This window comes from Panthera tigris, chromosome A2 (assembly GCF_018350195.1).
Source record: "Panthera tigris isolate Pti1 chromosome A2, P.tigris_Pti1_mat1.1, whole genome shotgun sequence".
NCBI classification, from domain to species: domain Eukaryota; kingdom Metazoa; phylum Chordata; class Mammalia; order Carnivora; family Felidae; genus Panthera; species Panthera tigris.
In genome coordinates this window covers 27,544,743-27,570,612 of record NC_056661.1, presented here as the reverse complement: position 1 = coordinate 27,570,612, position 25,870 = coordinate 27,544,743, and the positions used below count along the sequence as shown (strand labels likewise).

Genomic DNA, 25,870 nt, shown 5'->3' with positions numbered 1-25,870 from the left:
GAGGCACAATGGGGCCAGGAAGCAGTGCTAGAATCTGCCCCAATGTCTCCTTACCCATGTAACCCATGTTACTCCCCCTGTGATGTGGTCTTCCTTGGAGCTTGAAGTCCATTGGAAAAATGACTCAACAAAGCTCAGGTATCTCATGATCTATTTATTCATTGTTGTGATTTGTAAAGAAGGTAGCTGTTTGTTTAATTCCAAGTTCCATTCTACTCAGCAACTCTCACTAATTAAATGTAAGGCTAGAAATAGGTTAGAGGTGCTAAGCAATCGCCTGTGTTTTGAATATGATGTTCATATGTAAACACAGCCCACAGATCACACGTTCTGAAATGCATGTGTGCTTAATTAGCCAAATGTGAGTCACAGGTTGGCATAAATAGATACTCTTCAATAAATGGCACCGTGTTGCATTGTTATCTGGAAATGTAGGAGCCCAGGAGAAATTAATCACTAACACATCTGAATGTGTGTATTTGTTCTTGTAATTAGTTATCCTTTCTATGGTATTAAATGATTTACATCTATCCCAAATCTCTATAATCCTGTTAACCATGGTTTCTGCTTCAGACCAAGGTGTTGGAGAACTGAATGAAAATCCAGGTATCTTTGATTTAGTCACTTGGTGGACATTAATGGAACTGCCAGCTAGTGCCCACCTCTTGGCAAGGCACTGAGGAGTACACATATAGACGAGTAAGCGTGCTAGAAATTCTGCCTATGGAAGAGCCAAAGTAGATAGAAACAAAGATCGGAAGTGAAACTTCTGGAAAAGAAGTTAGGGAAAGAGGGGCACCTGGGTGGCTCAGTTGGTTAAGTGTCTGACTCTTGGTTTTGGCTCAGGTCATGATCTCAGGGTTCTTGAGTTCGAGCCATGCATTAGGATCTGTGCTGACAGTGTAGGGCCTGCTTGGGATTCTCTCTCTCTCTCTCTCTCTCTCTCTCTCTCTCTCTCTCTCTCTCTCTCTCTCTCTCTCAAAATAAATTAAAAAAATTAAAAACTTTAAAAAATATTTTTAAAAAGTTAAGGAAAGAAGAGATGATCTCCAGATGAAGGGACCAAGGAAGGAGTCCTGAAATTTACAAAGTTACTGATAAAAGTCTCATCTAGAATGTTTAAGAACACTCAAACTGCTGTAATAGAAAAAATGAAAAATTCTATTAGAAAATGTACAAAAGGCATAAAAAGATACTTCATCGACAAGGACATAATGTGGCAAAAAAGCACATGAAAAGATGTTTGACATCACCAGCTGTAACAAAACCAAACAAGAGCGTGTCCACCTGATGCACAGCAAGTCAATGAAAGACTGGCATGGAGCTTTTTCAGTGGAGAAAAATAGGTTATTTATTGATGTGCCACCTGGAGAAAGGGAGGGGTAATGTTTAAAGTCTCAAATTTTCAATGGCTTACAAGTGGGGTTTTTTAAGGGCAAAATTTAGGACAGGGGTCCTCTGACAAGGTGGATGCTATTGATTAGAGACCCACGAAGTCACATTTTTATTTTATTTTTAAATGCTTGTTTCCATTTTATTTTTGAGAGAGAGAGAGCAGGGAGGGGCAGAGAGAGAGAGAGAAACAGAGAATCCCAAGAGGAGTCTGTGCAGTCAGCACAGAAGCTAACATGGAGCTTCAACTCATGAACCCTGAGATCATGACCTGAGCCGAAATCAAGAGTCAGACGCGTAACCAACTGAGCCACCCAGGCGCCCCAGCTCATGAAGTCATATTAATAGATGTTACTTAGTTGCCTCTGGTGCTACTCTGTCTGGTCTTAAGGAGGTCTGTTCCATCACACACACAAAAAATTGAAGTATGCAAAATATCTTTGTTGTTTGTTAGAGATATCATTATGTGTATCTGGTGCCTCTGAGTTCAGGATAGTGCTGCTTTGCTTTCTGTCCATCCTCAAACTCACTGTACGTGCATCAGCTAGTGGAGTTACATTTCTTCATGTTACCTTACATGACACATAGGCATTCCTATCTCTTGGGCCTGGGTCTTAGTGTTCCCTGGCCAGTCCAGCCATGTCTGGGGACAGTATCACCCCTGGTGTTCATTCTTTCATCTAAAGTAAGGAGATGGATGCCAGCTTCACAGCCCTCAGGGAGATGCAAATTAAGACCACAATGACTTATCACTATACACAGATTAGAATAGATAAAGTGACATCACAGAATACCTGGTGAGCTTGTAGAGAAACTGAATCCCTCTGGTGAGAATATAAAAACCAAACATACTTAGCCAGCAATTATACTTCTGGACATTTATTCCAGAGAGATGAAAACTTATGTGCACACAAAAACTTGTATATGAATGTTCGGAGTGGCCCAAAACTGGACAACATGGTAAGATCCTTCAGTAAGTGAGTGGTTCAACAAACTGGTACATCCCTACTGTGGAAAACTACTCAGCAATAAGAAGGCATGAATGACTGATACATGCAACAGCATGGATGGATCTCAAGAGCTGAGTGGAAAAAAAAATCTCAAAAGGCTAAATAATATATGATTCCATTTATATGGCATTCCCAAAATAACAACATTATAGAGACAGAGAATGGATTAGTGGTTCCTGGGGTTACAGGCAGTAGGGGAGAGTGTGACTATAAGAGGGCACAAAGGAGATCTTTGCCTTCATGGATTTGTTCTGTATCTTGAGTGCAGTGGTGTTTATGTGTCTACACATGTGCTAAAATGACTTTGAACTATACACACATTGTGCCAGTGTCAATTTCCTCACTTGATGTTGTACTGTAGCTGTGTGGTGCTGTCCATATGCCATTGTTCAATACTTGGAGAAACTAGGTGAAGGGTACACTGCACAGGATCTTTCTATTTTTGCAACTTCCTTTGAATCTATAATTATCTCAGTGTGAAAAATATTTTTTTAAGTTGGCAATGAAATAAAAATGATAACAATAACTAACATTTAAAGAGTACCTACTGTACACTAAGCCTTTGCTGAGTATTTATTTTCTGTAATTTATTCCTAATTCTCAAAGGGGAAAATGATATGAGATTTATAAAATGTTATGTCTATCTTGCAGACCAGGGAACTGGGGCATGGAGAAGTCAGATAGCTTGCCCTGGGTCACACAGAGAGTAAGTGGTGAGATGGGGATTCAAATACATTCAGTCCAGCTCCAGAGCCACATTTGTCCCACCATCTTCTTCATGATGCTGCTTGTGGCTTTGCGGGATATGTAAGTTCTGTTGAGCCAGGACATCTGTGCAGCAAAAGAAGGATATTTGGGTATAGAGGAATTCTGTGGTGGAGCTTTCCCCCTCTCCTGGGCTGGTCTTCATACTTGAGAGAGTGGCAACATTCTGAAAAGCCACTGTTAAGTATGACAGGTGTTCCAGGACAGCACTGATGCCTGTACCCAGGTGGCAGGAAAGTGGCTTCTGTAATTAGCCAAGGAAAATGGAGTTGTTCTGATTTCCACTTGCATTCAATGGTTCTCATTGAAGGGAAGGTCCCCAAGGGTCCCTCTCTTTGTCTTCCATGCAGAGAAAGGCTGGGAGAAGGGTGGGCGGTGCATTTCAAATAGAACAGGTGTTAGTGTTCTTCTCCCTTTTCCATCACCAAGATATAAATCCTCCAATTTCCATGCTGATTTATTTGAAGTTGAGAATATTTCTTTGTCTGCTTCCTATCCAGCTGCCTAATCTCCCTTTGATCCCAGTCCTAAAAAAATTCTTTGACTTCTGTCAACCTGAAAATGCTTGGTGCTCGCCAGCATTCTCTTCTAAGCCCTGAGCCCCAGTCTCCCTGCAGTTGCCATTTTCTGCTTTGTTGCTTGCCTTTTGCAAGAGTTTCTGAAGCAAGGAGTGAAATCTGAACAAATCTGTGCTCTCAGAGATGCACCCATGGATTTATTGTGATGCCTTATTTTTCTTGTTACTAGCATAATAGGAGGGCAGGTCCCTGCTCCAAATAGTGGGCTCAGCATTCTGGTTGCAACCAGTTTAAGTATGCAGTCTCTGAGGCAGAGCCACCTAGGGGGAGTCCTAGCTGAGAATGGAGTTGCTACAGATGAGAAGTGGAATGAGGCAGCTGGTCCTAGAAAACACCGTTTGGGAGGAATGGCCAAGTGAGTTCTCTTGGAGAAAGGAGAATTGCTGTTCTGTTTTATTCAAGAATAAGCTTTCTTTGATTGCCTTTGGCCATCCCATTCTTGGTTAAATAATTAGCCATCAATCTCATAAAAGTCATCCCTAGGCCTATTAGGAGGTGAAGATGAGATCTGGGCTCAGGCTGGGTTTAGGGCATCAAGTTGGAGCACTGGAATGTTGGCAAGAGGGTGGTTCATGGAAGAGGCATGGGATATGGTTTCCAAAGATCTCTGAAAAGATGGAGGATGAGGCTGATGTTTGCCTGTGAGCTGAAGGGGCTGCCTGTAGGATTTAGGATGAGAGGCTAAATATGGATGCAACCAGAATAAGGGGTTCAGAGAAGTGGAGGGGAACACAGCCTGGAGTGTGGCTTGAAATAGTTAGAGCAGCTGGAGTCCCTCTGTCAAGATACTATAGCCTCCCCAGTGACAGCGGTATGAATGGTTTGCCAGTATCCACCCCTTCTAACTGAGGCCACTTTAGGAAACAAGACAGAGATCATGAGAAGAATTCAGATCCCAAGGCCTGACGGGCTTTTACTGACTGTTCTAGAGATACAGTTGAGGGAAAACTCTTGGAAGTTGAGAGTCAGTGCTCTCAAAAGTAACATGGTGTCTCATGCTTCCCCCCTACATGCACCCAATTCCCAACCATTTCCAGTTCAGCCACCTTACTTCACCATAGTCCTTCTCCCCTTAACCAGCCACACCATATCTCATTTGGGGATATCAGGGAGCCCAGGGGCACTTACCCTCACTGCATCCCGTCGTGGTGTGTGCCTTCCTCTCCTGGGTTTCTGGTAGCCCTTACAGAGGTCATGACAGCATGATGCATGGAGTATAGTCCTGAGCCTCATAGGCTCTCTCCAATGGGTGATCCCATTTTGAGTCCAAATATTACACAGGTCCTCAAAGTAGACCTAAAACCGATGAGGAATCCCAGCTGTAGTTGTGTAACTGCACAATACCCATGGCAGGAGGCTACAAAATATTTTAGGATATAAGAGAATATATGGTGGACTTTTGCATGGACAAAATAAAGCCAGCTCTGAGAGAGAGAGACTACACAATCACAATGTAGAGCCATTTTTAGGAGAAAAATAGGGACGAGGCCAGTGAGGATATTCGTGTCCCAGTGACATCCTTAAATCTTTGGCAGGACTTTCATTGTGGCTCACCCCAAGTTGATTTGATTCACCCATTACCCCTACCTTTTTTGAGATTTCATAGCAGAGCAACTACCCTACTGTTAAGAGTGTAGTTGACAGTTTCAGAACAATCACCTTATACAATTATATGCACATAAGTATATACCATCAGTTTTGCTTTTGCTTTTGCTTTACAGATTTCTACCTCCTAGATTCAGGTCTAGTAGAGTTCCTGTGATCTCTTGAACATTGAGTTGGGATGCTTCCTCTCTCCTCTTCCTCCTATTTCTCTTAACCTATCCATTCTCCATATGTCTATTGACTGTGTGCTAGGTATGATTTCACGAAATGGGATCCCAGCTGTGGATATGTCCAAAAATGAACAGGTAGGGGTGCCTGGGTGGGTCAGTTGATTAGGCACCTGACTTGATCTCAGCTCAGGTCATGATCTCACAGTTCATGAGATCAAGCCCCACCTGGGGCTCTGCACTGATAGCCTGAGCCTGCTTGGGATTCTCACCCTCTCTCTCTCTTTCCCTCTGCTGCTCGCTCTCTCGCTCTCTCTCTCTCTCTCTCTCTCTCAAAATAAATAAACTTAAAAAAAAGAAAATGTAAACAAATATAGATTGTCATTTCATGTAGGGAAAGAAGAGAGACTGTGTAATAACGGGGCTTCTTTTATATAAAAGAACTAAGTCCTCACTAGGGAGGTATCATAGTTTGGGCTGCTATAATAGGACACCATAGACTGGATGGCTTAAACAGCAACATTTGTTTCTTATTGTTCTGGAGGCTGAGAAGTCCAAGATAAAGGTGCCCTCAGAGCTGGTGTCGGGTGAGAGCCTACTTCCTGGTTGCAGGTGGCCACAGTAAGCAAACTGGCTCCTGTATTTTCATAAGGGCAGGAATCTTATTCATGAGGGCTCCACCCTTGTGACCTATTTACCTCCCAAAGACCTCACTTCCTCATACCATCACATTAGGAAATAGGGTTAGGATTTCAGCATATGAATTTTAGGGGCACACAAAAATTCCATCTATCACAGGAGGTAACACTTGAGCAGACACCCAAGTAGTAATAACCAGAAGAGCAGCTCACATTTTTTGTGCATTTCCTTATGGTGACAGGAGATGTGGGGAAGGCTTTCCATGTATTATCTCATTTAATCCTCTCAGCCCTTTGAAGAAGGTACTTCCTTATCTGCATTTATAAATATGGACACCAAGGCTTACATGTAAAACAACTTTCCCAAGATCCCTGGGGAAGGGGAAGTGAGGGGTGGAATGGGTATCTGACTTTAGAGCTTGGCACTCCTAACCACTAAGCTCTGCTGCCTGAGTATTTGTAACCTGAGGGGAGAGGCACCCACTTCTCTGCTTTTGGTCTCGCTTCCCAGTGGGTTGAAAGTAATGGTTTTCACACTGTGCTCTAGGGAAGCTCCAGGGCTTTATGAGCCCAGGATATGTGTGTGGGGTCACACAATGGTGTCCGGAGAATGGTTCCACTTCTGTCTGTTTTATAGAATTTGCTTCAACAGAATTGTTTTTAATGGCTTAAAATCCTTAAAAGAGAGCTCTAAGATGACTCACATAATGAATATTCATTTCAAAATTTAATTTAAAAAGATAAGAATTTTTGAGGCCAAGTGGCAGTTGTAGAGGTGGTGATGGCAGTGGCAGCAGTGATAGCTGGCGAGCACTTACATGGTGCTTACTAAGTTCCAAAAATTAGTACTCTGTAATACTAACCCACTCAATCCTCACAACAACCCTGTGGGGGTGTTTGTTTTATGGAGGAGGAATCTGAAGCTCCGAGGTGAGTAACTGGTTTAGGCTAGGCTCCACAGCTGGTTAGTGGCAGGACTAGGAACTGAGCCCGGGGGGTCCAGCTGTAGAATGTGTGCTTCGTTAACCTACCACGTAGTGCTAGAGACCTGAACCTTCTGTCACTAGGCTTAACGTGAAATCTATGCCTGCTCTGGAGTCTAGACGTGGTGATTGCATGTTCATGGAAAGCACTTTACAACCTGGACCGGCTCTAAGACGTACACATTCACCATTATCTGTGATGCCCTCTTCCTTGGACTGACTATCTGCTGATGGACATGTGACATTTCTCAGGAGCAAAACGTGATTCCCAACTTTCACATACATGAGCCTGGTGTGGCCTGCTTGCATAATTCATTTTAAAAGATGAATTGTTGGTTCATCACATTAGTGAATGAAGCCAACGCTGGCAGCAGCCAGGGACCCACAGTGTCCTAAGCCAATGCCAGCCTGACATTTGTTTCTTTATGTGCTACAAGATAGTCAGCCATTGGATGGCCCTTTTTGACCAGAAGTTAATTTTGAAGATTAGAAGGCACAGGACAATCATCATCAACTGTTCACCTCACTTCACTGCCTGTACAACCAATTCTGACCCATGCCATGAGGGAGCATTTATGCTAAGTGTTCCTCAAAGGGCTCCACCACCGTAAATCTCAGGTCTGCAGTCAGATTCCTGGCAAATGGGAGCCACTGCTAACACCCCACTGCAGTTCCCTCCCTGTGGGAGGGTTGGGACCAAATGACATGCTGCAATGTGTCTTCCATTAATGGCCAGTCCGTGTTGAACCATGGAGACTGAAGCGAGCAAGTGTCCCATTCTGGACTAAAAAAGTTGAGTCAACATAAATCCCAGGGCCTCAGTTGCTGAAATCACCCAGGAAAGGAAACATTATTGATTTCTCATATTATCTAATTTCTGGGCACTGCCTATGGAATCACTCTGTCTCATTGAACAATAAAGTATATTATGAGAAAAATGAGGGATAGTTCCAGGGCTTTCCCCACTGCCTGTTTCCTTTTTTTATTATTATTGCCTTAGCAGTATTCATAGTTTGTGCCTCAAAGCCACCAGACAGGGTCCCACAAATCTCCCTGGCTCCTTGTGTGGGAGCCAGGCTGAGATGATATGCAGCCCTCCGGATGCTCCTAGTATCATCATTTTAGACCCAAACTGAGATATGATTTAGGAGGTCCCGATAAAACTGGGGATCATTGGCCTAATCGGAGTCATTTATCCTGTCTTGAGCTATCAAATCAGTACTCGTGGGTTGCAGAGAGATGGGTGAGGGTGCTTTTTTCTGGTATATTTCACAATGATTACTTTGAAAAGAATCTCATTTATGAAGTTCATGATCTCTACAGAGTATCTGAGTAGAACTTTTGTAGGAAGTAGCAGCTCCACTTAGCAGCTCCGTAGGTTGAGAATTGGCCCATCCTAAAAGAGGATTCATTTCTAAAAGCATGACTCCAAAATCGATACCTGCTCACTTGAATTAGAAGGAAAATGTAGCCCTCCAAACGATGGCTCTGCCTAATTTGTTAATTCAGGAACATTAGAAAACAAGAAAGCATATGTACCAAAAGAAGAGTGGAATGTGAAAAACAAAATCCAAGGGAGAAATATGATAAAATTTGGATCACACTAAATATATTTATGCTGAATGTTTTATTTTGTTGAAGTCGCATGTGAAAATAGCCATATTGAAATGGTGAAAATCTTGTATTCAACTCATGTTAAGGGAAGAGAATGTTCTTTTGAAAGATTTTGCAGTAACATTTAAAGCAAGGAACTCATTATTCATAGAAAATCACAAAATGGTGGGAGAAGGAGGGCTTCACTTAGGAACCCTTCCCTGCTTGCTGCTGTTCCTACGTTAAATGAACAGCAAAGTCTCAAAATGTTGCATGCAGGCACAGAGATATTTTTTCATACTAAAGAAACATGACTTTTAACTATGTAAAATGATTCCTTCCTGACAACGTTTAAATAGTGTGCCAGCCCACCAACAAAGCAGACTGACAGGTCGTGAACTGATGTGGTTCATCACCCTCCTGCAGAGGCTAAGTGTCTGGATCTTACCATACCGCAGCACATCTTTGTTCCTTGATTTTATCTGGCACCTTGTTTTGTTTTTTTTTTCTCTCTAGTTAAACAACCTAGTTGTCACTGGTGGACGAAGGGAAAGAAAAGTATCATTATGCTTCATTTATTTTTAAAAAGCACCTGCTTTTTGGAACACAATTTGCAAAAATTATTTGAAATAGATTAACCTTTGAAATGATAATGACATAAAATTATATTAAGTAATTTTCCTAAAAAATAACTCATATTGAAAATAATGCATGACACCATCAACTTGAAACCCAACTTAGGATCTTGTCTAGATTCAGTTACTTCTGGGTGACTATTTGATACTCAGACTGTGTGTCTGTTTCACACCCAGAAGTTTACATGTTGTGGTCTCCTGACCTCCTGTGAATTTATAGGTCTACTTCCTAGTCTCTCTGTTAGCACTAGAAATGGAAATAACACAAGATTGCCCTTCATGGCTGACCTTTCTGGGTTTCTCATCACTTTTATTTAAACCAGATATTAAAGGTGAAAACTATAGTAGTGATGCACTCAGCTAGTGAGATAATTAGGAAGCACGATTTCCATAATTACTGTGTCACTATCTCTGGAGGGACATGAAAGCTTGTCCTGTCCCTTTAGCAGGACAAGTTGCTAATCCCCTTAACATTTTTTTCCCTTTGGACTGATAATATTTCATTTTTTTTTTTTTTGCTTTGTAAAATATTCCTAAAGGGAAGCTTAAGCAATAATGCACAGATTATGGAAATGATGCTCATTAAGTAGAGGGCAAGATTTCTAGAAAGCCACAGAGCTGCTTCGAAACATGTAACCTCCATTAGAGGCTTCATTTGAATGTTTATTCATGGAGCAGTAAACGTTTATTATTATACATTTTATTGAAACATAAATTAAAGAACTGTAATTATGTGTATGGCAAACAGTAAAGCAATGTGCATTTGTCACAGAATGAGTAAGACAAGGAAAAATGCCATAATTGTTCCATTTGCATCCAAATCCTTTATTGTATACCCAACAGAAAAATACCCAGAGGGAATAACTCTGTGGATTAATGTTCTGATATGGTGTATAAAAAAAAAAAAACATATTCTAGATACTCTTTGTAGCAAAGAGAACATCCTAGAATTAATTTGTCAAGGTCACAAGCTATCTAAAGAAAGGGTGGGTTTCTTCTTTTCTCCTGAGAGAGAACCATAGTAACTCTTATTAAAGTTAATGCTGAGCAAAGAATACATCCCCTTGGCAGTCCGTGCAAGGCTGATTGTTTTCAGGATGAGCTATTTGCTCCAGACACTCAAGCATATTTGAGGAGTTTTTAAAAAGCACTTATATGAAGCTGGAAAGACAAGACCTTCAAACTTACACTTTTGTAAAAAAAAAAAAAATGCAATGGGAAAGAAAGTAATGTGCGATGTAATCATAATGGCTCTGCACAGGCCATATCCTTGTATGTGGAAGCAGAGGGAAAAGACAAGAGTGGCCAAAAGAATCTGTGTGTATGAGGTTTCTTTTTTTCTTTTTTTTCTAAAACAACCTAACAAATTAAGAACAGTTTGTAATCACCTACCCACACATCCATCTATCCATCCATTCACCCATCCATCTACCAAGCATTTACATAATATGGAATGTGGGATTGGGGGAAGGAAATAATCAGGAGAAAAGTACAGTCAGGAATATTCCAGAGTTCCAGACTAATAGAAGAGAGGCACCTGGAATTAGTGGTTCTTAACAGTACAAAGCAGTCATTGAGATGCCTACAATGAATCAGAAGACCCCTGGTGAGTCTGAAGGAGGTGATGGTAGGCATTTAAACTGGCTCTTAAAGATTGGGAGGAAATGGGAGACAAGGAACAGGAAAGAAATGCCATATGTAGGAAGGATCACTATGTAATTTTTCCTACCAAGGATACATACTGTAAACACAACAACTACAACAACTGCTGATAAAATACAAAGGTGGTAAGTCCTTAAACATTCTTTGTATCTCTTGAAAATCATTTTACTGGAATTGTCAGTAGTGTACTCTCTCTGCTCAGCAGCAAACAGAACTCTTGCATGTGTGGATTAATGGGAAGACTTTTTTTTTGTCCTCAAATAAGTCTACCTGGAGTTTCATTTGTCTTGTTGCATGAGCAGACCCTATTGACATTAAAATTATCATATTTGCATGGTTTATCATGGTTTTATCAATATTGCTTGGGTTTGTCAACTTTTTAAAGGGTAGTGATTATACATCCTATTTTCTTCTTCCTGAACAGTTTTCTTTATTTATCTTAAGTGTTTGTTCATTTTCGAGAGAGAGACAGACAGACAGACAGACAGAATATGAGCCAGGAAGGGCAGAAAGACAGAGGGACAGAAGATCTGAAACACGCTCTGTGCTAACAGCAGAGAGCCAGATGTGGGACTTGAACTCACAACCATGAGATCTTGACCTGAGCCAAGATCCAGCTGAGATCATGACTGAGCCACCCAGGCACCCCCTGAAAATGTTTTTGACAACCTTCTTCTACTCTAAACCAGAAGGTGTGGTTGGTTCTGAAGCAAGCCTTGCTAAATGTATCCTATTCTGAACCATCAACAACCCCAAAGCCGGTTTTTTTCTTTATGGATGGATTCTGCCATACTTGCTTTGGTAAGTATCGGTTTGTAGTTCCAAAATAAATGTCACTGGAAGTACTCCTGCTCACAGGGCCTTGAGGACACCTTGAGGGCCCAGCCAACTCAAGAATAAAATTGGTAGTCTGTCAGAAGGCACAGGCACAGTGATGGTTTTTGACCCTCCTGTCAATGAGTTCCTTCCTTTAGACTTTCAGCAATGCTGAAGCAACTGGTATGCCTTTTAGGAAACAGAAGAAACCCAGTGTTTTTCAGGTGTCCAGACTCTCCAGTTAAGTTGAGAAACTTTAAGAAAAAAAATTTTTTTAAAAGCCAATTCAGTTAAAAAAACAAAAACAAAACAAAATACTTCCAGAATATGTGGAGACCCTGCAGAGTTTTTTGGCTTAACAATTGTGTTTTTAAGCCATATATCAATGGTGGTGCTCCAATTGTGAGTTATAATAATATATCATGAGAGGGACAGTGCTCTCATGATATATGGGTGCAGTACATCATCTAAGCATCATGGCTTTGATGATGTATGGCTCCAAACCACAATGAGAGTTTAAAGGAGCTTTTAGCGACCAGACAGCTTTAAATTTAAAATTTGCTAAAAATTAAGGTCTTTTCAAGTCAAATAAAAGCAAGATGCTGGAATCTCATGCTTTATAGAGTGTCACTGCACTCTGAGAGCCTGGGCATGTGTCTTTCCCTTTTGGCTTTAAGCTCAGAACATGGAAATAATGGTCAGGTTCTTCTTCAATTTCTCTTTCACAAGTACAGGTCAGAGAACTGAACAAACATGAGCAGGTGTCAATGCATCTGTTTTGCCAATCACTTTTCCCCCATCTTCTGCACCACAAGCACGAGTGGCTTATCTCTAAAGCCAAGCACTGGATCATATGAGATTTCTCTTGTGTTCTTTGTTTTAAGGAGCCTTTCTGCTAAAATTCAGAACAAAATGAACAGATAAAAAGGAGAACAACTTCGTAACCCATCGCTCACAAAAACAGGGCCCACAGGAAGAAAATTTGCCTTTTCTATCATTTGTCTTTGTAAATAAAAGCCTTGATTGCAAATGGAAGAAATATATAAGGTGACCGACATGCAGTGTTCACCCCAAGCAGGAAATGGGAGCTATTGCTTGGTTCTACCACCTTTCCTGTCTTCATGAGGTGTTTATAAAACAGTGATGTTGCACAGCAGAAAGTACCTATGTTGTTTAAAAACCACTCACTTTTGGGGGCAAGGAAATCACTATCAATTAAGAAAGCAGGTGCTGGAAGAACCTCTCCTCCTCTTTCTGTTTATAATCCTACTGCAATAAACAGAACAAAATGAGAAATCTTCCTACTGTTTGCATAATAGGCCCAAACAGGAACAGCAAGAGACAATTACATTTCAAGTGGCTTCTTCCATTTTCCTTTACTAAGAATGGCAGTAGAGTGACTGCCATGTGGAGAGAAACATCTGGGCATGAGGAGTTAACACAGTCCCCTCCCCATTATTTTGCCTCCAGTCTTTCATTGCTTTCGCTTCCTCCACAGATTCAAATTCTCAAATTACTATAGATTTTCGATGTCCACCTCCTACTCCTCCCAGACTTCCAAAAGGCAAAACATCCTGTTTTCACCAATTAGGAACTCCTCCCCGCCTTTTTTTTTGTTTCAAAAAGAAGTTCTGGGCTTCTCCACCCCCTGCTATTCAAGTAGCTTAACTATATAATCTGGGTCAAAATCAGGGTCACCCAATTTATCATAGTGGCAGAGCTGAAATTATAAGGCAGGTTGAGGGGATGTCATATCCATCTAGCTACTCCATTGTCCTTCCCAACTGAACGACTAGTATTTGGGTGAATGTATGTCTGGGTTTATTTGGAACAGCTCAGAGTTAGGCCTATTGTCCTAAACAGGCCAGTGCAGTGTGAATAGTGCCTTCTTTGACTCTTAAAAGCCCCACTTTAGACAATAAATTATATGGCCCCCTAACTAGTAGCATGCTTCATGCTGGGGAATCTTACTTGTGCTGATTTGAAGTATTGTCATCTGCCTCTCCTGGGAAGACAGAGAAAGAGGCTGGCTCTCAGGAAAGTCCTTCTAACAGGGTGGCCTGCTGGCTCTGTTCAGGTGCTTGCTGCCATTTATGCATCTTCTTTGGAGAAATGTTCCTACTTTCCCTGTTTTTTAGTTAGAATTTTGTCTTTCATTAAGTTTTCATAGTTCTTTATGTGTCCTGGATATAGTGCCCAATCAGATATATGATCTACAAAAATTTTCTCCCATTCTCTGAGTTGACTTTTCAGTTTCTTGATGGTATTCTTTGGAGCACATGGTTTTAAATTTTGATGATGGTCACCCTCTTCCACTTTTAAGGTGACCCTTGTGGTCACCCTGAGCCCAGGTGGAATATCCAAGATCACCCATACTTTTCCTATTTTAAGGGCAACTGGTTAGCAACCTTAATCTTTCTGTAGCCAATTTCACCTTTGCCATGTAACAACTTACGCAGGAGTTCAGGAATTAGGATGTGGACTTACTAGAAGGGTAAAAGTATCTCTGCCCATTACCTGCAGTGGTTTTTGTTATTCTTTAGAATCAGATTTGCATTCTAAGGTCACTCATTGATCTGAGGGAGGGGGTTCATGCGGGAGCAGCTGGTGGCGGCAGGACCCTAGTTATGGAGCAGGGTAGCTCTCTAGCCTTCACTGCCCTTTCCGCTTGCTTGTATCCCTTAAAACCAAACTGCACTATATTCTGACAAGGGCAAAAGACACCAGTATGATAACACCCACCATCCTCAGGTGAATATGAGGTAAAGTAGATGTGTTCAACAGGATGGAAGGAGAAGTGCCTTAGTGCAAAAGAAGTAGGACTTATAAAAATGTTGTCAGGGTATTAAAACTCAGATCCCACACTTGGAGAAAAAGCTAGAGATAACAGGGCTTTTAAAGCTAAAATGTGCTCAAGTGTGTGAGCCAGGAAAGGATGAATCTACTGCTTGGTACAAAATACTTAAATTTAATACATGAGTGGAAGAAAAGATTTGGCATTGAGCAACTTAGTTTATATTATATTGGGGATGGCTCCCAACTAGGAACGAGTAAGGTAAAAATGGAGCTCAGGAGATGACACTGTTTTAAGTGAATTAAAGTTTCTAGGGAAAGGCCACTTCTATTCTTTGATGCCCAAAGGACTTGCAGATGTGATCAAAGACATTACTGAGAAATCATGGAGCTTGAGAGCCATAGCAAAGAGTTGTCCTTATATCTGGTACGAATATTTGGGAGAAGCAGGGTGGTCTCCTAAGAGATGGTGTCATGGCAGTCTTGGATTCAGATTTCAGCTCTTGGTCACTCTCTGCAGGAGCTTGGGCAAGTTGCTTAACCTCTTGGGGTCTATTTTGTCAACTGGAAATGATAAATGTATTTATTAATTACCTCTTGGGAGTATTTTTTATGTTTATTTATTTTTGAGAGACAGAGGGAGAGAGAGAGAGAGAGAGAGAGAGAGAGAGAAAGCATGAGCAGGGGAGGGGCAGTGAGAGGGAGACACAGAATCTGAAGGAGACCACAGGCTCCAAGCTGTCAGCACAGAGCTCCTTGCAGGGCTCAATCCCACAAACTGTGAGGTCATGACCTGAGCTGAATTCAGACACTTAACCTAATGAGCCACCCAGGCGCCCCATCTCTTGGGAGTATTGTAAGACTTCCCTGAAAGTATATAAATCATCCCAGGGACTGGCATGTAGTGAGCTTTCAATAAATGCTAATGACCATTTCTACTACTAAAGATAATAACGATAATAATAATAATAATAATAATAATAATAATAATAATTGTAGAAATTAGTAGGCTTAGGAAACTTAAACCAGTATTTCCCAAAGAGTGATTTTCTTCCTCCTCTGCAGATACTGCTATTGATTTCTTTGCAAGACTCCTTTTCCTTGGAAAGTTTTCTGTTCTTATGTCTCTCCCTTTCTTCACCTTTCCCTCTCTCCTAAATCCACTTCAGTTTTGTTTTGTTTTTTTAAATAACAGCTTTGGGGCTCCTGAGTGGCTCGGTAGGTTGAATGTCCAACTCTTGATTTTGGCTCAGGTCATGATCTTGCATTTCATGGGTTCAGGCTCCACATCAGGCTCTGTGCTGACAGTGCAGACCCTGCTTGGGATTCTCTCTCTCCCTCTCTCTCTCCCCGTCTCCTGCTCATGTTCTCAAGAGAAAGAAAGAAAGAAAGAAAGAAAGAAAGAAAGAAAGAAAGAAAGAAAGAAGTAAATAAACTTAAAAAAATAAATAACAGCTTTATTTATTGAGGTATAATCCACATACCATAAAATGTACTCTTTTAAAGTGTACAGTTCCATGTTTTTTCTAGAATATTCACAAAGTTGTGCAATCATCATGACTATCTAATTCCAAAATATATTCATCTTCCCCAAAATACACCTCATGCCCATTAGCACTTACTCCTTGTTTTTCTTCCTGGAAATTGGTAATTTACTTTCTGTCCCAATAGATTTGCCTATTCTGGACATTTCATACATGGAATCAGACAATATCTGGCCTTTTATATATGACTTCTCTCATGGACTGTAATTCATTTAGCATAATTCTTTGACTTAGCAGTTCTTCATTCCTTTTTATGGCTGAATCATGTTCTATTACCTGGCTATACCACATTTGTTCATGCATTCACTACTTGATGGGCACTTGGGTTGTTTCCCCTATTTGACTATTATGGTTAATACTTCTATAAATATTCATGTGCAAGTTTTTGTGTGTCCATATGTTTTCATATCTCTTGGGTATATACGTAGGAATGGAATTTTGGGTTCTATGAAAACCCTGTTTAACTTTTTGAGGAAGTGTGGAACTCTTTTTCCAAAGCAGTGATGCCATTTTATGTTCCCGCCAAAAGTGTATGAAGGTTTTAATTCTCTATATTCTTGCCAACAGTTGTTATTGTCTTGCTTTTTATTTTATTTTTTTAATTGCCATTCTGTTGAGTGTGAAGCAATATCTCAGTGTGGCTTTGCTTTCACTAATGACTAATGATGTTGAATATGTTTTCAGCTAAGTGTTTATTTCCTCACTTTGCAGCACTGACACTGATGATTATACCCTCCTTCTTAAAATCCCTTCCTCACTCAGTTCTAACATTTACCCTCTCCTGATTTGTCTCTTTCCTCAGTGTATCCTTAACTTTAGTCCTTTTTCTTTTTTTCCCAAACTTCAAATTTTTAAGTGTCCCAATTCTGAATTTTAAGCTCTGCCCACTATATTTTTTCCATAACACTTATCTTCACCTGAAATTAAATTGTATATTTATTTACTTGTTTATTGTCTGCATCACCCATTGGAATGTAGCTTCATGGGGATGGGGACTTGTTAATTACTATATTCCTGGTTCCTAGAATGGCACCTGGTTATAAATATTTTTGCATGAATATCTATTAGAAAATGTAAATAGATATTCTATAAATAAGGACCTGAGATCTCCATTATTAAATAAGTTTCTTGGCTGCAATTGAACATATTTAATAAAGTGTATATACTGTGGTTCTTCTCAGATACCTTAATATGCTAATAAACATTGTGAAATTTTACTTGACCATGGTAACTCTTCTGGTGTAGACCAGGTTATGGATTTTCTGAAGTATTCTTCTAACTCAAGTAACTAAACTGCTTGAAACTCTAGCAAAATTTAAACTCTAGTGAAAAATAAATCCTGGCACAACTTTGGAGTGCTTTATCAATTAGAAGTTTTTCTGGCACTTCAAGAAGTAAGTTGTGATCACCAAGGCTCAATATGAACTCACCAAGGACAGGTTATGTCAAAATATCCCGATGTGTCTGTGTTGTCCACAGGGTTTTGTTTGTTTTTTATCAGAGTGCCTTCTACCAGAAGGCCATGGCAATGGCATTTCTTCACAACAGTGAGGTTTTGAGCTGGCTTTATCATGATTTCCCTCTTCTGAGGAGTTGAGTGGTTTGTCAGGATCTTGAGATCAGTCTGTCACTTAAGAATTTATGTCAAGATATCAGGCTGGGTAGAGTGAGGTCTGTGCCCTTGGGAAGAATCACCTACATAGTGAGCTGTTTGTTGTCATCAGTGTCACAGTACATTCCAAGTGGTTACTGATGATCAAGCATGGCATTTCCAGGACTGGGTGATAACAGAACTTATGGAGTAGCCCTGAACACTAAATCTAGGCAAGGAAGGTAAAGAAAAGCAGGTATGGATGGACCTGGACCCAGGAGGTTCCCCTAAAAGAATAAGTTCATAACCAGTCGTATTTCATTAGTGCATAACAACAGACATATCCCTAAGGATAAGGGATGACCAGAGTGCAGGAAGCCAGAGGAACATTTACTTATTGGTGTTCCATAATGCAATAGGGCAGACAAAGCAGTGAGTGACTGTGGTGCCTCTGGTCGCATTTGGCAGGAAAGAGGTCAAGAAACGGATGGACAGTCTAATCAAGTGCTTCTCAGACAGTGGCCCTGAACCAGCAACACCGGTATCACCTGTGAGTTTGTTAGAAATGCACATTTGGGGCCCTGGTGTCTCACCAGGCCCAGGTGCATGCTCAGATTTGAGCACCTGCAGTCAAAGCAAGAGAGACAAGCTCTAGCAGCAGACGAATTAGAACGATGCCCCATTCAAGGAGCTTCTTAAATATCTTCCTTGCTAGCATGGGATCTGGTCCCTGAATGTGATCTCTACTTGGTCTGAAGGTTAAAAACAATGATAATGAAAATACATAAAAAAAATAAATAAAAGTAATACTGCTGTAGCAACATGTGTTGAGTACTAATTATGTCCTAAACAGCATGCTGAGCACAGGCTTAGCTTTGATCCCTCTTAATAACTAAGTGAGGTAGAGACTGTTGCACTCTCTGCTGCAGCTGAGGACACGGAAATATAGGCCCTTTTGAGGCAGGGGCTGCAGCTAGTAAGTGGTGGGTCCAGGGTTTGCATTGGGTAGTTTGCACAACACTGGTCTGGAATACCTGGTTATTACACATACAAGGGAGATGTTGCGTGGGTGGTTGGATGGAGTGATGGATAGAAGAAATGAAGATAAGAAGGGAGCAGGGAAGAAAGGAAGGAAGGAGAACAGGAAGAAAGAAAGGAAAGGGGAAAGAAAGAAAGGTGGAAAGGAGAGCTGCAGGTATGGGAAGCAAGGTTTGAGTGAAGCCTCCTTCTAAGATGGGCTATTCCCTTACATTGTGGCACTTTTCTGGTCTCACTTTGAAGTCAGCCAGCCTGTGTCCTTCAGCACATTTCAGCCTGGGCACATCCTCCTTTGTTTTCTCCTAACACTGTTTGATAGGTAGTCTGCAATTTTTTTTTTCTTTATTTGTTGATTCTCCGTGTCTCCCTATGCTCACACAGTCTTTGTAACTTAAGTATACACTCGCCCCAGTTGCTGAGCAATCTGTGACTGCCTTCATTGTTGACTGGAGAATATTCTGGCAATAACATGTCCTTCTTTGGGGACAGTGTGCTCTGGGGCTGACATGAAACTTCTCTGTGTTCATTCACCTTGGACCACCTTTTTCCCTGCCTCTGCCTTAATAGCATATCATTTTCCCCCTCCTTTTGCAGCAAAGCCACAGAGACACTTAATCTCCCATTCTCCAGAGGCCCTTTGGAAGCTCAGAGCCTGAACTCCATAATCAAGAAGGGGTGGGAGTGATCAGGGACAAAGTTTGATTCTTTGTCAGCTTCTCTGCATTTAGGCTTTTCATTTTCACGTTCCTCCACACGGTTTGTAATAAACACAAGAACATAGCTCAAGGGCAGAAATGAGGTTTAACTTGAGCAGAGGTACAATAGAGGCTATTTGGAAAGTAAAACTTTCAAATGGCAGTTTAGCCTTGAAGAATATATTGAATTAGATATGCGGTGTGCCTTGATTCATGATCTCTGCATAATAGCATTGCTATGTATATTACCAGGGTGCTTTCATAGACTGGAGACACGGGCTGTTTAATAGATCAGCCTCACAGAATGAGCCAAAACGCTCATGAAGAGCATGGGAGCAAGAGTCACAAGACCTGGATTCCTGCACTGACTCTGCCGCCTCCCATGGGGCCTTGACTTTCCTGGGAATAGCTTTCCTCATCTGCAAAGTGGGTGTCAGAGTAGAACTTGCCTCATGGGATTATTCAGAGCAGTAAAAGAGATAAACGCTAAGCATAGAGTGTTCTTACCATAGTAAGTAAAACTTTAATAAGTAAGGACTATTTATATTACTTTCATATGATTTTTATTTAGAAACCTTGATTCTAAAACATGGTGCACACTCTTTAATACCTTCATTTATTTGCTTTTTACTTAACGCAATTCTCTCTTAGCCAATTCTTATTTCTTGTCACTTTCAGAGTAACTATGGTCACCTTTTAAACCATGCGGTCACTTGAAAGCGCTGGCTAAATACAACCAAGACTGACAACTATGAATAATTCCACATACCCCCTAAAACACTCTGGCATTTCACTCAAATTCTCATATTTGCCACCAAGTTGTTCTCTCTTGTTTTGTGCCTCTCTGTTCTCCACAGATTTCAGATACAGTTACTGAAGGTGAACATCATCTCCCTCTGAAAAATAATCCAGCAGGAACCAATGTTGAGTAATTGGGCTTCATAGGAGCATCACTGTCAAGTCTAGAAATATACAAGGAGATAATCACATTTCATTTTTTTTTCTCTTGAACGTTTTTAGCATGTTCACGTCCACGTTCTTCCAAGGAAGGCTGGAGACTTTCACAGGAATGACAGCGTCTATGATGAGGTGGGTCTGTTTTCTCTGATCTTACTATTTGATCACAGAGGCTGTCAGTATGATGAAATCAAGCTGATGAACCAGGTGTCACCCTGGATATATGGTCTTAAGTGGGATTCCACCCCATATGACTCGGGAAGTGGCAGTAGAAGCCAAGGAACCAGGAATGACCATTATGGGAATCAAAGACAAATGAATCATAGTGATTTTCCTTTTCAAAGTAAATGTGGCAGAAACCAAGTATCTTTGTGATTTCTGCCCTATCATTTACGAGGACACTAAATATTGTCTGGAAATATGGCCCAGAGTCTCCATAGGAGAAAATCGGTAGTGCCGCCAACCAATGGAAATCAAGCTGATTCACATATTATTTTTTTTAGTCAAATACTATTTAATTTAGAGATGCTTTGGAACTCAGCTTGTCTCTCCTAACATTTATTCAAAGCAAAACTTTGAATTATTGTTACCCGAAACCAGCTGGTTTGAATGAGTGCTGCCCATGTATCATAAACACTTTAGCAGTTAATTGACTTCTGGAAATTTCCGTTCAGACACAGAAATGTGAAACCTCTACAAAGATGAAGTAACAAGGTGATCTGGTCCTAGGGCCTCATGTACCTGAGAAATTTCAGGGGTCTGTCTCACTCTGTGGGGTACGTCGCCTATAAGGGTTATTCTGGTATAAAATATTGGAAGATAATTTCAGTTTAACTACCTGTTGTAGCCAGTGATGGGCAAGTATTTTCCCCAAATGATCACGTGACAGTGGTGCCCTAAGATGCTTGGTTGGAAAGGGTTTTGAGGCTTTTCTGGATGAAACAAAGACAAATGTTGTGATTGGTTAACAATGTCGACCACAGATGTCAAAGAAGAAAGAGGTGCCATTTTTGTCACCTATTTGACGCTCCTGTTCTAAACCCTGGAGAGCAATGTTTAAAATACATTTTTAAAAATTTGGTTGTTCATCATGTGGCTCTATCCCTATGTTTATCCCCACCTGGTTTTATATTTTTAGGGTTTTATTTTTTTGTATTTATGTGTCATTTAAAAAAATTATAGTATTTCTTGGCAATAACTGGTATTAAAGTGGCTACCCAGACCCTGACAATAAAGACTGAGGGGTCATCAGTTAATGAGACTTACAATTAATTTTTCTGGGATCTATTAGATTCTTTGTGGTGACTGATGATCATGCTTTTGGGATGTCCCTCACTATACTGTGCTTCCTGTTTTTTCCAAGAGCTGCAGGAGGAATGTGCAGGGTGGAAATGCTCTAGTGACTCGTCCCTAAGTACTGGTTTTTGGACCAGTTGCTGCAAATCTCATTTCTCCAGAGATACCATCCCTAGAGAGTCTGACCCAGTAGATTGCAGAGGCATACCGAAATCAGAAGTTATGAGAGCATAAGCAAGTGCCCAGGAGATTCTGATGCATGGCTAGGTTTGGGAATAGTCTCTCTCCCAAATTTGTGCTTTCTCAAAGTTATATCCTATAATATTGTAATTTGAACTCATTTTCGTTAGATGTGGAATGTGACTTGGAGTTAGTAAGGGCTTAGTTTGCGTTGGAAGAAATCAGAATTATGGAGTAATTATAAAGAGATGCCTTTTAAAAAAATATGAGTACTGATCATATTAGCATAAACTAAGGTTAATAAAATGTTGCCAAGTACAGGCTATTTTAATGAATAAATTAGCACATGATTTATATACAAGTGAATACTGCTAAAGTGTTATTAAAAGTGCTTGAAAACACTGTTTTCTTGGGCTGAACTGTCACCTTGAAATCTTATTTATATTCTGAATGCATTCATGACAGGAGCTATGGGGCTACATTTCAGCCCAGTTCGAGACACGATGTCCAACACTGAGGTTGGTGCATGGCCTTTCTCTCCTTCCTTACTCTTTTGCCCTTGTGTGCCTGCTTTCACAGCATCTCTAGCCCCAGAGATGAGGCAGCACATATTCCTGCCTCCTACCTATTTGGAGAAGCATCCCAAGAGAAGGAATTACTGTAAGAGTTCTCTTCTTTTCTTTTTTTCAATTAACCAGTAAGTCGCATGCAGTATAGACAATACCCACTAAGGGAGATGGTGGTATGAAATTATGAAGAGATTGAACTTCGGGCACCAGAAGAGTGAGGTTTAAACCCAAGTGCCACCTGCTAGTTTTGTGGCCTGGGACAAGTCACTCAAGCTCTGTTTTTAATTCTCTTATCTTTAAAATGGAGCTAATACCCTTCAAAAGACTATTATATGAAATATATGACACGCTGTACTTGAAAAGCTTATTGCAGGAATTGGTACATACTAGGCATCTATTAATAGGTAGGTGTTTCTCTTCTTATGATCATTACTTTTGTTTTTAAAAACTTAGCATTTGGTGGGTAAACGGAGAGCTTGGATTTGAAGTCAGGTCATTGGATGTTTCCATTCAACACTCTTTTCAAGGGTCAGATTTCCAATTTTCTCTCTACTTTTAACTGCTTTTTCTCAGATTCATCTTCCTTTTTATACAAAAATATAGTTTGAGTACATAATAAGATAATGTCTTGAAAGTGGCACAGGCAGCATGAAGCATTGCACAAGCATTATTGGTACAAGAGATAATGTACATTAGACTGAATGATCTTAATCAGGAATGATAGAGTGATGAGGTACAGCATTCTTTATGCTGATAGGGGCACTCACTCTAGATTATGCATTTGTCGCGGAACTACAACAAACAAACTGCCATGAAGGGTAGGGAGTAGGGAACAGGGACAGCAGAAGACTGAGCTTGATAAAATGTAATTGTGTTCCTACTGCTGTGGAAATAGAAAATGATACCTAAAGAAGCCTTAGGTTGTAAATTGGCTAAGAATATGGTGTTCTCCCTGGGCGCTGTTTTAGGAGAGATGGTGACAAACTGGAGAGGGTTCACAGCAAGGTGATTGGGATAGCAGAGTCTGGACACAGTGATCTGGGGAGTAGTTGAAGGTGGGGATATTTTGTTTAGAGAAAGGAAAACTTGCAGAGGGAAGACAGTGACAGAGTCCCTGTTTGTAAATATATGAAGGGCTGGTACGTGGGAAAAGTATTAAATGCTCTGTGTGACTCTGGGAGTTGGGGGAGGGGAGATTTGGGACTTCTAGGCTAAAAGGAGCCAGATACCAGCGCCACATAACAACAGATCAAATTGATAGAAAGTGATAAACATTTTTAGTACCGTGTGTGTGTGTGTGTGTGTGTGTGTGTGTGTGTGAAGGGGGGGGGGGGTGGTGGAGCTTCCCTTTCCTGGATCTATGCAAGCACAGATGGCCATGATTCTTCAGGTGGACCTCTACATCCAGTCCTTGGAGGGACCACTTAGTTCTATGATTCCTATCTTTACAAATCTGACCCATTGGATGATTACCTTTATTTTTAGGTTAGGCAAGTTCTGTAACAAATAGTGTGAGGTATTCTTGTTGTTGTTAGTATTACAGCATTTGGGTCACTGACTAATAAAACAAACTTTTTGTGTTGTTCATAGAAATACATGTATAGCTCACCTCTGACTTGTGTGAGACCATACTCTATTGATTTTTCTCTTTCTCAGCCTGCTTCCTACTTTTTCCTCCAGTTCATTGTTGCATATTGATGGTCCATGGGCTCTGCTCACCTCCTCATATGTATTTTATTTTGCGTGCCAAGTATTTCTTAATGAGTCTGAATGCTTTTAGGTATGTCACGCATTCTTCAGGTCCCTACATTCCCCACAAATCCCTGTCTCTTACCAAGCCTTGCTTCACATGTTTATGATACGTGTCTGGCCACTGAAGGCATTGGATTTTGAGATATGCCCATTTCTTGGCCTACTCCTCTTTTTTCTACCACTCAAGTGTTACTATTCTACAGGATCGTCTGTCTAGTCCACTATGCACGTCACTTCTCTACAACCTCTGTTTTACCTCCTTGGTTACTCATATAGTGCTATGGCCCTGGGAGTTTGTCATCTTCAGTGCATCCTGAAGTCTCATTCTCTCTACCCGCTTGCTTTTGTCAAACAGATTATTCTTGTTCCTACCTCAGGGCCTTGGCACATGTTGTTTTCTTTTCCTCTCGCCTCAAGTGACTTCATGTCTTCATCCAAATCTCAGTTCAAATGTCATCTCTTTGAAGAGTTCTTTTCATCAATCACCCCAACCCATCTAAGATAGATAATCTCTTATCCTCTCTGCAGAAATTCTATTATTATGTTTATTTTCTTCTTAATAGTTACCACATTTGAAATAATTTATTAGTTTAGTATTCAGTGCCTGTGTTCCCAGCTGCACTGTAAAGACTTGGGAACAGGGACCTAATCTGGCATAGAGGAGGTCTTCAAGAAATATTTGTTCAATGAATGAGTATATGAGGGAATGAGGTGTTGAACTAGAAGAATTTGACATTCCCTACTAGTCCTAAGGTAATTTAAAAGGAGAGCACATCTTGATTTTCAGGGGATCAACTTATTAACTCATAGCTACATTGGGTAAGATTCCGACATGGTGATGTCAGCCATTTGAGGTTAATCTAATGGAAGACTTATGGAACAGGCTCTATTGGTCAGAAATCAATGTGCACACAGCTTCATCTTGTTGCACATCAGAAAGATGGTGAGTAATTATAAACCTCGTCTGATTGCTAAGCAAGTCTGGTGGATCAAAACAAGTCATGTGTCAAAATTAACTTGTCTCACCCAAAAACCCAGACTTGCGTATCTGTAACAAATACAGATGTGAGATTTGCCAAAAGCAAGCTTGAGAGTTCTCTTGCTTTCATTTTGACCTCGATTATCATCTCTTGAGATTATCATTATCTGTTCTTCCTCCAGCTTTCTGTCCTGGATTTGTCTTTGTGCATTTTGTTCACTGATGTATCTTCCCGGTTTCAGAGAATGAGTCTCCTTCCACTCCCTCAAAACTGAGTTCATATTCCACCCATTCCAAGACAAAATTTTTATTATAAAGCCCTTTCTGTGTTGTTTTCCATGCAGATCTTATTTGTCCGTTGCTCCCAAACCCTTTCTATATCTATGTTCTTGAAATTTCCATGAATTATGTGAGGCCTTCTCTGAACTCAGTGGGCCCTCCATTATCTTGACAAGTTGATGAAGATTATGATAATGACATAAATGGGTCCTTGGTTAAAAGAGAACATACAGCTAATGTGGGGGAGGGAAATGTCCATTGCCTAATGCCATGGTACATCATCTCATTAACTCTGTAAGGCTTACCCTAGCTGCGTCCCAAATAAGCAACTCTCATAACTGTATTAGACAATT

At 40.6% G+C, this 25,870-nt stretch overlaps 1 protein-coding gene across 11 annotated transcripts in view; it reads left to right on the top strand.

Annotated features, from left to right (window-relative positions):
* Positions 1–25,870, top strand: part of FHIT (fragile histidine triad diadenosine triphosphatase) — a 1,407,272-nt gene that overhangs the window by 1,200,744 nt on the left and 180,658 nt on the right. For 10 of the 11 annotated variants that reach the window (XM_042979314.1, XM_042979313.1, XM_042979310.1 and 7 more), the window contains one exon: positions 20,526–20,594. The exons of the other annotated variant lie outside the window; for it this stretch is intronic. In XM_042979314.1, the coding sequence (XP_042835248.1) occupies positions 20,526–20,594 (69 nt within the window). The remainder of the gene's footprint in view (positions 1–20,525; positions 20,595–25,870) is intronic. 11 annotated transcript variants of the gene reach the window in all.